Source organism: Euprymna scolopes, chromosome 15 (genome assembly GCF_053919585.1).
Source record: "Euprymna scolopes isolate OS-2025 chromosome 15, ASM5391958v1, whole genome shotgun sequence".
Taxonomy (NCBI): Eukaryota; Metazoa; Mollusca; class Cephalopoda; order Sepiida; family Sepiolidae; genus Euprymna; species Euprymna scolopes.
In genome coordinates this window covers 68,307,299-68,320,327 of record NC_136496.1, presented here as the reverse complement: position 1 = coordinate 68,320,327, position 13,029 = coordinate 68,307,299, and the positions used below count along the sequence as shown (strand labels likewise).

The 13,029-nt window shown below is 31.9% G+C and overlaps 1 protein-coding gene across 4 annotated transcripts in view; it reads right to left on the bottom strand.

Annotated features, from left to right (window-relative positions):
• The window catches only part of LOC145293866 (arf-GAP domain and FG repeat-containing protein 1-like), a 191,818-nt gene that overhangs the window by 26,096 nt on the left and 152,693 nt on the right, over nt 1-13,029 (bottom strand). For all 4 annotated transcript variants that reach the window (XM_080140605.1, XM_080140606.1, XM_080140608.1 and 1 more), the window contains 2 exons: nt 6,910-7,164; nt 4,395-4,608 (listed from right to left, as the gene is read on the bottom strand). In XM_080140605.1, the coding sequence (XP_079996731.1) occupies nt 4,395-4,608; nt 6,910-7,164 (469 nt within the window). The remainder of the gene's footprint in view (nt 1-4,394; nt 4,609-6,909; nt 7,165-13,029) is intronic.

The window sequence follows — 13,029 nt, the reverse complement described above, 5'->3', positions numbered from 1 at the left end:
ATTAGATAAGAAGCGAGTCCGATCCCATGCCGCAGCATGAGAGTAACATGACCACCAAGATCATTATCTTCACAAATGTGAGGACCAACTCACAACTACACAGAACTTTCCGAACAAGTGACCACAAAATACTGATGTTGTGGTCAGAAGGTGGGGAGGGGGTTCGGTAGAGAATGAGGACGACCAATGAGACAGGTTGAAAAAAAAAGTGGAACACCGGTCATCATGCGGCGTTATAAATTCAGCAGCCTCGGACTGTAGACTTTTTCTTTTAAAGTCCACTTAAAGGTACCATTCAAAATTCCATGAATTACCGTATTCTACAACATACATTTGAAGAAGGTTGAAGGTTAGATCAGCTGAAACATTGAGAACAACATCTAAGATGAGATCATTAGTTCAAATAATCCAAATAATAAATCTTTAGCTTTAATGTTAAGATAATTATTTAAAATCCTGACACGAAAATAGATTTTCAAATAAGGACTTATTGACTTACATAAATAATATGGAAATAAAAAGTTTGTATTATTTGAATTCTTCAGACTACTGTTCACATATTGAACGTTATTTTCACAACATTTCAGTCGATGTAACCTCCAACCTTCTTCAAGTGTATCTTGTCAAACTCTGGAATCTTTCTGCCAAATTGGGGGAATCTGCACAGAATTTTGAATAGAATCCAGTGTAGACTGCTTTTGTTCCATCAGCCATGATTAAGTAAAAGTTCTAAGTAATTTTCAATTATATTTTAAGTGTCACCCACACTGAGAATTCAATCTCTAGAAGAGTGTAATTTTTATGCAAGGGCCTATGGTGTAGTGAATAAAGATTCCCAAGTTTGACAGAAAGATTCTTGAGTTCAGCAAAATACCCTTGAAGATCGAAAGTTGCATCAACCAAAACACTAAAAAAAGAAAGTGAAAATAATACTGAAGATGAGAACAGTAGTCTAAAGAATGCGAATAACACGATAAGTAATCCTCATTTGAAAAATAAGTCATTCTGCTACAAAAGCATGTAAAAATCTGACTATTCAATTATCATTTGAAAATCGAAAACATTAAAAATGAATGGCAGGTAGACAAAATATGTTGAGCATAATAGTTTTATATCAAATGATTGCAGAATTAATTGATTATATAATTGAATTTAAAAAATTTCTTAATAGTGCAATATTTTAAGTTATAAATTTATCATATTTTTTACTAAAATATCTTTCCTTTTCTTTTTACAGTTTTAACAACTAGTCCTTTACTTTTCCATGTTTAAGCTTAACCATATTACTTTTCATGCTCGCATTTTTCTATTGTAATCTATGATTTTTCCAGGCTTCCAATAAATTCACTTGTTCTTTTTTGAATTTCAGTCTTATTTTTTTGCCCCCATAAACACATATGTATTAACAATGTACGGCACTCGTCTGCTTTCAATAAATCCTCCCTTTCATGCTTTCATTCTGTTTCACTTGTTACTTCTCTTTTCGTGACAGCAGTGAATTAGTAGCAATGTGGTTGCTATGGAAACCAGTTATAAAAAACGTCACTCACCTCCTTACATATTTTTACGATTTTGAACACCACTAAATTCATTATAACTTTTGTTTTACTGAATGAAAATTGAAAATTTTTTATTTCACAATATAGCTGAAAAGGTGATCTCCAAACTGTAATAATTGTTTATAATTTGGTCGAAAAATGAGTGAGCGATGAAGATTTAAAGCAGTTCTAAATGACTAAAACTGCCACTTAACCATATATTCAAACACAGTAGTGTTTGAATGAATGAATGAATGAATATATCACACACACTAGAAGAATACCTGTCCCAGGACAGGTAGAATTAGTTCCTCTACAAATAAAAATTTTGCACCACTTTAAAATCATGAAGTGCGTGAAACAAACCATAAGTATCAATTAAAAAAAAGCCATCCAAATATTCTAAAGGGTTGTTAGGGAGGCAGAAAGTTGACACAAGCTCCCATTTTAAAATTGTCATCTTATGATTTTCTGTCTATGATATGGAAGCAGTTTCAAGTTTATGTGATGTGTGATAAACTCTGAAACTAATTATTGACCATTATTAATTTTGGAAGATAGCATATTTATGGAGAAGCATAGCAATAAGCTCCCACAGTTGACATGTGCCCGCTGTAGGGAAGCAGTGACATGTGAACCTGGAACCCTTCAGATACTATTATGCAAATTTAGGCATTGTCAGAAGTTCAAGGTAGCAGCATAAAAAGACAGGTGTTTTTTTTCTTATTGACAAATGTTTTTGGGTTTTTGGATGTCTCATTTACGTGTGATTTTATTATTGGTTAGAGAGAAAAAAAAAAAGAAAGAAATAAAAAGAAAGGAAGAGGATTGCTGCTGCTTAAGTGAAAAACAAATGTTTTTGTTGTGGGAAAAAGAAAAAACACATAACCTGATTCGAATGTGTGTTTTGCTTTCAACTCGAAAAATTTTATGAGACTGGAATAGGAATTAATTGCCTAAATACATCTTTCAGTCATGTAAATTATAGAATCTTTCAAGCTTCTGGCATAATAGTGGGGAATGTGGGTTATATAGTTAGTTTTATGCAAAGGGGAGGTAAAGAAGGCAGAACACACCTTGAAAATAAATTTAATAACGCTTTCTAAAACTACTAAACAGATTTATATAAAATTTGAAACAGATGTAAAAGAAGTGTAAGGAGTCAGTTTATTTTTGAGGGAAGCAAATGGGCAGAATCTACTTTTTGAAAATAAATATTCATAAAAATGACTCCTTAGTTCTTACTATATATATACTGCTGCATGTGGTGGGACATGTTTTTATGTGTGATAAACTCTGGAACTAATTTACTATAGACAATGAAGCAAGTAGTCAATAAAACAAATAACTTATCAAAGGCAAGATAAGTTACTCTTTTACTTACCTGGATAAGTTTTTGGTGTTTTAACTAATTTTAAAGCGCTTATTAAATTTGAAATTAAAATTGAAAATAATTAAAAATGGTAGAAATTCACCAAAAAATATCACAGTGACATTTATTGGGTGGATTTTTATCAGTATTTGGTTTTATTTTCGAGTTTTGAGCAATTCTTAGGACGCCAAAGGCGGCAGCCTCATGTCAGCCTTCTTTGTTGCTGTTTCAATTGAAGTGTTTGGTGCTACTTGTATTTTAAACTTAATAAACACTTTAAAATAAGTTAAAACACTTAAAAACTTATCCAAGTAGGTAGAAGAGTAATTTATCTTGCCTTTGGTAACATTTATCCATTATTATATAAAAGGAACTTTGTATGTAGGAGTTTGTTCCCTGCAAGCTCAAAAACAGCTGAGACGATTTTTATGAAATTTCACACGAAGGTACTTTATGTGCCTGGCAGTGTTCTAGATAGGTTTTGTATTGGAACGTTATGTTTTTGTATTGGAGTGTTATATTCGGTCAAAATTGCCTGTTCCTTCTTTTATTGGATTATTTCGATTATCAAAGTATTGATAATCGAAATAATCCAATAAAAGAAGGAACAGGCAATTTTGACCGAATATAACACTTTACACAGCGTTATAAGTGCATTTGACAAGTTTTATTACCACACAAGCCGAAAAGCTAAACATAAAATCAACAGTAGGCTCTTTGATAGGACAGAGGCATGTTCTAAATGTAGTTTTCTGTTTAAAGCACAATTGCACTATGATACTTGATATTTTAAACTTTACTTTAAGCTATTATTACTGCACAATCAGAAAAGCAAGGCATATAAAATCAATAATAGGTTCTTTGATATGACAGTGACGCGTTTGAAATGAATATTTCTGTTTAGATTACAAGAACCATGATTACATGTTTAGAACTATGATACTCGACTTTTGCATTTAATTCAAGCAGTTATATATAAAAAATTTTTTTATAAAATCAACAGTAGGTTTTCTACAGTACAACGTAGACTACAATGTATTGTGGACTAAGTCACTGTAGGGTGCACTGTGATTCCCCCCTCCCCCCAACTAGAGCAGGCAATCAATTGATTTGATTGAAAAATGAGCAATTTCACCGATTATGAAGACAATAAAAATATGGGAGGATGAAAAATTTGTTGATCATCATTAAATCCCGGGCAACATTGGATCTTCCTGCTATTTTATATATTTGTTTTTTTGACCACTTTTTCGGTTTATTGTCTAAGGTAAAACATGCCCCATGTAGTGTTACCCCCCCCCCCCTCAAAAAAGAAAAAAACATGCAATCTTGCTAGTTAAGAATGAAGATTAAGAAAAAGATTATAGGATGCAATTACAAAACAAGAGTTAGTCATCAAATAAGGTTGCAATTTTATAAAATGAGATAAATTTCTAGAAACAGCAACATAAAATATTATTGATTAAAAAATGTAAAAAATTTACCTGAGGATGCATTTGATGATGGAGGAGTACTAGCAAAAGGGTCTCCTCCTAAGTCTCCCAATAAATCAAATGTCGCTGAACTGGTTGTCGAAGGTGGCTGTGATTTACTGGACTGTTGTGCTTGCTGAGCAAGAGTTTGGTTCTGTACCAATGGAAGCTGTTGAGGCTGCGACACGCTTAGGTTGGGCAAGGAGGTCTGGCTTTTCGAATTATTCTGAACACAAATCAGTAAGATGAAGAATTTAATCAATGCAGAACAGAATAGCAAGTTTACTGATTATTTCAAAGAAATTTCTCAAACATCCAAGAAAATGGATTGTTGGTTGCTTTCGATGAATGATTAAAAAAAAAAAAAAAGGTGAAAATGGATACACTTCGTTAACATTCTGTGAATGTTAAACTTTGAAAAGTCACAACTATTAAAGATTTTGTCTGGAAAAAGTTTAGTTTTAAATTATCAGCATTTTATTCTTTTACTATTATCAAACACCAGACAATGCGGGACCTGTTGGTTCAGTATTTGTTACATATATTAAATAGTTTTAAATTTTAAATTATTGCCACCACTGTTGGTGCTTCCAAACAAATATACACATCCAGATTTTTAATAGTATACTAAACCCACCATAATAAATTTCCCTCTCTCTCATTTGATGAGTAACATTACTTTGCAATGTTATCTACAATACAGTTATGTCAGTTTTAATGAATGACGTCACAAGATGAAATCATCCACTCTGTATGGGACAAGATAAGATCCAAAGTTAGTACATACATTAGCAATGATCATTCACTGTACTAGCCATGACTGTCTCGCTCATTGTGTTCAAAATTGTTGTTCATTTCAGTCAACAAAGGAATTCTTCTTCCAAACAAAAACTACAACTCAAGTTTTAAAAACAATTAGCAGAGGTTTCTTTGGTTGAATAGTAGACTTGCAAGATGAGATTTTTGTCTGACCAAACCAGAATATAAGGCCCATCAACACAATCTTTTAGTTAAAAAACCCAAGGGTTCACCTTGCCCAGAGAAAGACATCAGATCACTTGATCAGAAGCCCACAGAAAAAAAAAAAACTTCCACCTCCAACTTACTGCCTCACATCTGGAGGCTTGTCTCTGCCCCTCCTTCCTATCTTCTAAAATCTCTTCACACCGGACTGGATTCTGGCCTTTGTCAGTAGTCCCCATTCAACCACTCAAAAACTGATACCCACTAGAGATAATAGCTAGACAGAGTTCATTCAAATGGGCTTATCTGTGGGTAATCTTGAGCCTAACTGTTCTCAAATAGGTTGGTATTTAATAAGATATTTATTTAAAAAAATACATCTCTTGGGTGGCTGGACTGTAACTACAGATATTTTCAATTCTGTGCTTCATGTTCTCTTCGTTTGGCTGAACCTCTATCACCTGCAACATTTGCCATTTATATGCATCACTAAAACATGCAACCTCGTGTTTGTTTACAAGCAGCAGCCAGCAGTTATGGCAGTTGCTACTGCTTTCAAACCAATGTACAAAAATACAAGAAGGGAGGTTCAAAGGGGAGGGAGTTGCGGGTTCTAAAATATGCTTAAATATATTTTAATTCATGCAGATTTCATATTTACTGTTATAGAGCCAATTCTATTGAATATTACATTTAACCTAATATCTAGTACGGATTTAAAAAATTAAAAGAAGAAAAAATGACTTGGGTGCCATCAGCTAGAATCAAAACCAAAACATTTAGCACTCCAGCCATGTTTCCTACCAATGTAGACATCAGGAGATAGGCAAGAAAGATTTAATATCAAATGACTTGAAGAAATGAACTGAATTTAAGCATGCACAGAATGTAATAGAAATATTTCGACAAGTTGAAATGAACATTTCAACTTGCCAACATATTTATACATCCATCCAAACAAAGATTTTACTCGTTATAAACCATCCTTAGTGTATGATTACTATTTCCTGTTAATTTCAGTGTTGTGTGACAAATAGTTTAAGAGTTAATCGGTTATATATTCACAGGAACACACATCTGTTTTATTTACATAGATTTATGATGATCTTGTGATGTCATAATAGACCCTATCTCTCTTCTCCCATCTTAATTATTTGTCATCTACCTGCTTCACTATTTCTCTCATCATTCGATTTTATTTAAGTCATTAGTCATTCCTCCCATCATCTAAAGCGTTCATGTATGGACAAAAAGTGTGCACGATGACAAGATAACATAAGAGTTTTAATAGTGTGCAGATATAAAATTAATGAGAAAACCAGAATTCTTCAGGAAAAAAAAAAAAAAAAAAAAAAAAAACCGACCCCAAAATGTTAAGACATCAGTTTCATTTTAACAGCATTAAATAAGACGACTAATTCAAACAAGAAATGATTAAAAAGGCATGAATAAATATGGCTCTATCAATTGTTGAAAGTCATTCTTAATTATGTTACTTTGATAGTAAATTTTTTTTTTTTTAATTAAAAGAAAAAAAAAAGTATAAAATTTGAATAAAACTCACAAAATTATTTTGAACCACTAATTTTGGTGCATTTTCTCCGAGAAGTGATCGTAAAGGTTTTACAGTGTTCTGTTTGTTCAAAGCTGATTCGTTGAGGCGTCTGGCGTCATCTTTCATGGCATCTGTAGCAGAAACGTGCCAACGCTTCCGTTCATATTTTTGAACCATAAAGTCTTTTACTTTCTGCTCTTCTCGAGAATCATATTCCTGTCCAGATCGTGGGTCATAGAGGCCGAGCCAAACTTTCTTACAAAACTGAAACAAAAACAAAATCATCATGATTATTGAAAAATAAATACAAAATGGAAAAAATAAAAAGGAAAAATTAAATTGTGCTTTTGGATGTTATCTTCAACTTAAGAATCTGAGACAATTGAAGGCGATTACATTTTCAAATACTAATGTAAAAAAAAAAATCTTTTTTAAATATTGCTATCTTTATTGCTCTCACTGGAAGAATAAAATTCAATATCCTTTCAATATTTAAATTCATTACATTAAGAGAATGACAAAAATCAAACTGGCTCCCAACCATGAACGTTTTCTATATTTACAGTAAAAACAACAGATACTCTTTCATCTTATAGTTGAGATAGTAACTTGAAGTACAAACTTTATGCCATTTTAATAAGAAATTGCATTATTCAACGAATTATACATCTACTTTTGTTGTTTACATTTTCAGCATCCCAAATTATCTTTCCAGCTTCTTAAAATATAGATGCTGAAAAACAAATGTGCTAAAAATAAATAAAATACATGGAATATTAAAACTAATTTTGTTTATAAGCACCTTAGAGAGTCAGGTGTCATTCAATCTTATGATGTTTGTAAGTATTGGAATGGGTACACAAGAAGTGCAGTGGAATTACTGGTAGGTTAAGACAGAATAACCAGTTTATGTCGAAGAAGTGTAAGACAATGGACACACGTGGAGAAAGTATATCTGTATGGCAAAGATACTGAAGTTGTCAAGAAGTTTTGTTACCTTGGTGTTATAAGAATACAGGGTGGAGTAGGTGTCAGACTCAGGAATGAACGGAGTAAGTTCAGGTAATTTCTGTCTTTACTAACCAGCAAGGTGTTACCATTGTTGACCAAGGGAACAGTCTATCAGACCTGTGTAAGCAGTGTGATAATGAAAGTGAAACCTAGTCACTGAGGGTTGAGGACATGCACTGCATGAAGAGAGATCATATGAGAATGATACAATGGATGTGTAATGCGACTGTTGAAAAGAGGCTTAGTTCTGATGCAGATTTAATCTGGATAGTTTAAGGAAATGTGTGCAGAGCAAGAGGCTTTCATGGTCTGGTCACTTTGAAAGAATGAGAATTCTTGGGACAGTTGATGTAGAACAGTTAAAGTAGCAAGTTCAGTTCACAGGGAAAGGCCAAGGAAAAAAAAAAAATGAGAGGAAATAAAAATGAACTTGAAAGAAATAGCGATAAATAGGTTAGTTTGGGAGTGAATTTCTTAAAGCTGTCCAACACATGCCAGCATGTAAAACAGATGTTCAACAGAATATGATACAATGATGAAGAATGTTTTGTAAAACTATGTATGTTTGAGTGTGATACAGTTAAAATTCTCAACTTTAAAAAATAAAATTTCCATTTTAATTCCCATTAATTCATTTGTGTTGGTCATTTTCAAGCTGCAAAACTGCTTAACAAAACTGCATTAAATTTGGCATATGAAGCACCTTAGAAATGCTAGGTGTGAAAATGTTAATAATCTTGTGATCTCATCCGCCATATTTAGAATTAATTAGAGTTAGAAGTGTCAATGAGTTTTGCGAAAGTTCATGACAGTTGGGAATGCTTTGCGAACATTCTTGGGTTTACAGTGGTTGATGACAGTTTGCCAGTTGAGGATAGTTCAGAGTTGAACAGGTTGTGGTTCGGAGAAAATAGGGAAATGAATTGATTAACTGACTGACGAATACGGCCTTGACAGAAAAACTAAGATACTGACGTTAACTGTTAGAAGGTTGTTTCCCGATGATGGTGTCACACGCACCCAGAGTGCAACTGATATTTGCAAAATGTATCAGAGTGTGTTTTGTTTTATTATTTTTATACTTGTTAACCCGTGCATGCCTCCCTCGACAGCTGCCAATATCAGATGACAACACGGCCAGGAGAGGAGATGAAGAAGAAGGTCATGGAAACAATGTTGGGGTCAGTGATTATCAAGCAGGGACCATATGGTTTTATCACACTCTTACTGATACAACTTTTAATATAGAAATCAACAAATTAAAATTAGTTAGAATTGCATTAAAATTTGACATAGCACCTAGGGATGCTGATTGTGTCAATACTACTAATAATACATTTATCAAATTTTCAGCAAAGAAAGTCTTAAACTTCCATATAAGCTAGACTAAAAGCCATGTAAAGGGTGGCACGTTTTAACTACAGAAAGGCTGATTACAACAAAAACGGAATCATTACTGACAGTTGCACAAAACAATGTGAACAGAAAAAATTATGTAAAAGTAAAGATGAACAAAACCCAAGAAAATAGTAAATGTAAACTCTGTGAATAAAGAGACGAAACAATAAACTACATCACAAGTGAATGCAACAAACTAGAGGAAAAGGAATATAAAAAAGACATGGGTGCATTGGCGAATTGGGAACTGGGCAAATATCTGCACTTTGAACATGCAGATAAATGGAACAAGTACAAGAGTCAGTAGCAGAAAATGAAAATCATAAAATCTCTTGAAATATGAAAATGCAAACTCATCCAAACAATAAAACTGGATGTGATAATAGTCACAAAGGAAACCGTCTGCCAAATTGAAGATTTTTCAGCATCAACAAATCCGAGTGAAGATCAAAGAAGCAGAAAATGTGATCAAATACATGGAACTTTCTTGAGAATTAAAGTAACAATATCGATAGATCATTAAATGCTTTGGATAATAACAGATTTTAAGGTAATTCTGCTCAAATAGTTATATTTTAAAAATCAAAACACTAAGTACTTTGTTTGTAAATGAATATCCTTTCACATGTGTATTATAATCTACAAGATATATTAAAAGAGATTTTAGGAAAGTAATGATAAAAATGTTAATGCTATGAAATGGACATTTTATGTCAAATTTTTCTTTTTAACCCCCACGGTGTTTAAAAGCTTTCTAATAATCTCTATGAAGAATTTCCTCATATAATTTGGAAAACAATCAGAAAAAAAAACAAAAAAAAACATACATCTCACCTACTGTCAAGGTACAAATTAAACTAGTCCATTCATTTTTTTTTTTTAATCTTTAAAATAAGACTTCAAAATGAAATGTATTGAACAATTTTTCTAAATATTTTTGTACCCAAAGTAATGAGTTAATGGTTTTACTTTTTTTTTTATGTATTAAAATGATAATTCTATGTTGATTTTTCTTTTGGTACCAGCAGTTTTTAATTAGTCCCTCCCAAAAAATATTAACCCCTTTTTAGGGAAAATAAGCAATTTGATTTTATTGCTCAGTTATAAGCTATAAGCAAGTAGCAGCAGCAGCAGCTGTTGTCAGTTGTTTACCTTGAAATCAACAACAAACTTTTTTGTTTAAAATTAATGCAATTTGTGGTTCTTTTATAAAATAGTGGTTCCTTCAAGAAATCTTAGTTTTCAAATATATTTAACTTTCAAACTTTAATTGTAGTAATAAATGACTTACTAGCTGCCAATTAAAAAAAAAAAAACTTAAGATTCTACTTTTTAAGGCAAACATGAGGAACAGAGTGAAATAGTACAAAAAAGGAGTTGAAAAAAAAAAGAGTAGGATAGGATATTGAGAGTATACATAGTCATAGCATTGCAACTGTTTTAGTATTTTTATACCAGGCTAGATTTTAGGAGAGCTGGAGAAACGTCCAACATTATGTTTTAAAAAGTTTGATTTTTTGTAAATAAGTTCTTGTACAGATGCTTCGTCGTTTTATACCCATGCAACAATGCCTTCTGATATTTGTTAACTCCACAAAAATCATGGAAAGAGATTTGTCTGTGTGGGTGGTTGAGTATATGTTTTGGAAGGGGGTGGCAGGATTTTGAAACACACCTACAATAATTAGTACACAAAGCACATGTTCGGTTTGTAAAACTAAAAAGAGCAGTCTTTTCCATAAAACAGTACACTGTAAAAATGACAGTGTAAAACTCATAAGGAACTTTTTTCTAAGACACTGGAGTGGTACTGCAATAAAGCACTATAAAAATATAAACCACACCAAATACCACAACCATAGTCAGAAATACTGTTTTTATCACCCTGGGTACATCCCTGTTATTTGTGGCAATCTAGCGATGCATTTTGAGGGTGTTGGCAATGGTTCTGTTGTCATAAGTTAGATCGGTAGAGAGCAGTATTATACAAGTACTCTAACCAGTGCGCAGTGGTTAGAGTACTTGGAAAAATAAATTGTAAAAAGTGATATTCTTCTGAAAGTTGAAGGTTTAATCCTCAGTATGGGTGACCGAAAAATACAACTGCGAATTACTTAGGACATCTATCCAGTCATGGCTGACAGAACAAGAGCATGCTACCCCGGTGAAGTAAATAAAGGGTTCTGCTCGAAGTTCCATCCAAATTCCAGAGTCCGACAAGATACACCTGAAGAAGGTCGGAAGTTATATCGACTGAAACACTGTGAAAATCACACTCAAGATGAGAACAGTAATCCAATTAATTCAAATCATAAGAATTTTTTTTCAAGAAACACTGGAATGGTACTGCAATAAGAACACTATAAAAGCCTTGTGAACTTTAATTATTCTGTAAATTACAGAAAAACCTGGTCAGGAACATATTAAACAATAATAAATTATGTAGAAAAACTAAAAACACAAGCTCAATGTCACAAACCGTTTGATACAATGTTGCTTATTACCACGAGCCCACTCTGAATTACAAAATATACAAGTTTTTATTTAGATTGAAATGTTAGTTATTGGCTAGAAAACTTCTTTATAACACTTCTTAATTTATCATCCTAACAAATATATTTCCTACCAAATGTTTCTGGGTAAATATTTCTCTCATCCCTGTCATAATAAATGGTGCAAATCAGGTGTTCTTTACTAGTTTGTAAAACAAATATTTTATCACCTTAAGGTATATTATTATAACCAGTTTTGATTTCTTAAACGTTTGTAGTTTCGTTTTGTTTGGTTGTTTTTTTTTAATATTCTTTTCTGATCGTCTGAAATATCTATTTGACAAGGGGATGAAATAAGAAAATTATTTGTGGAGAGAAAATTCTTCATATGAAACTTTGGTACGTTATAAATGATATATATATATGTATGTACATATATATGTGTATATATGTGTGCATATATATATTTATATATGTGTGTGAATGTGTGTATATAAATTTCTGAACTTCTGCAAAAATAAATATATATATATATATATTTTGTGTACAGAAAGTTGTTAGTTGAGACAGGTCATTGGTACCGTCGGTTTCAAGCCCGATAATAAGGCCCGTTTAAGGTATCCTTATCAAGCTCTCTTCAGCCAATATTCGTCTATTTTATGACCGGAAGTGTGAAGTATATATACCTCGCGAATCCACGTTCAAATCTCGTTTAGTATAACCCCCCCCCTTTTTTTTATCTATCTATCTATCTCTATATATATATATATCGGATAATGTAATACCTAATTTTCAACTTTGAATTATTTAAATTTAAGATCTAATTTCGAAAAAATGTTTTTTATATGAATCGATTTTAATTTGAACCCCATTTAATTTTAAAATCTCTTTCCTTATGTATAAAAACTTTAAAATCTGTATTGGTATCGGTTAAAAACTTAAAAATTCGTTTAATTATATCGAATTACATTTAAAATTTTCAAAAATACGTTTAAAGTTTAAAAAATATATTTTTAATTATATCGAATCACGTTTAAAAATTTTGAAATACGTTTAAAAATTATTTTTAAAAAACCCAAATCTTTCAAGGTTTGGGGAAGTGAGTATTTATCTATCCTAAGTGATTTCCCTAGTTTATTAACATTATTGTATTTTTCTATAGTTTTAAATTCGAAATAGATTATAAATTACATTTATAAAATATAATTAATTTTTTTTTTTTTTTTTT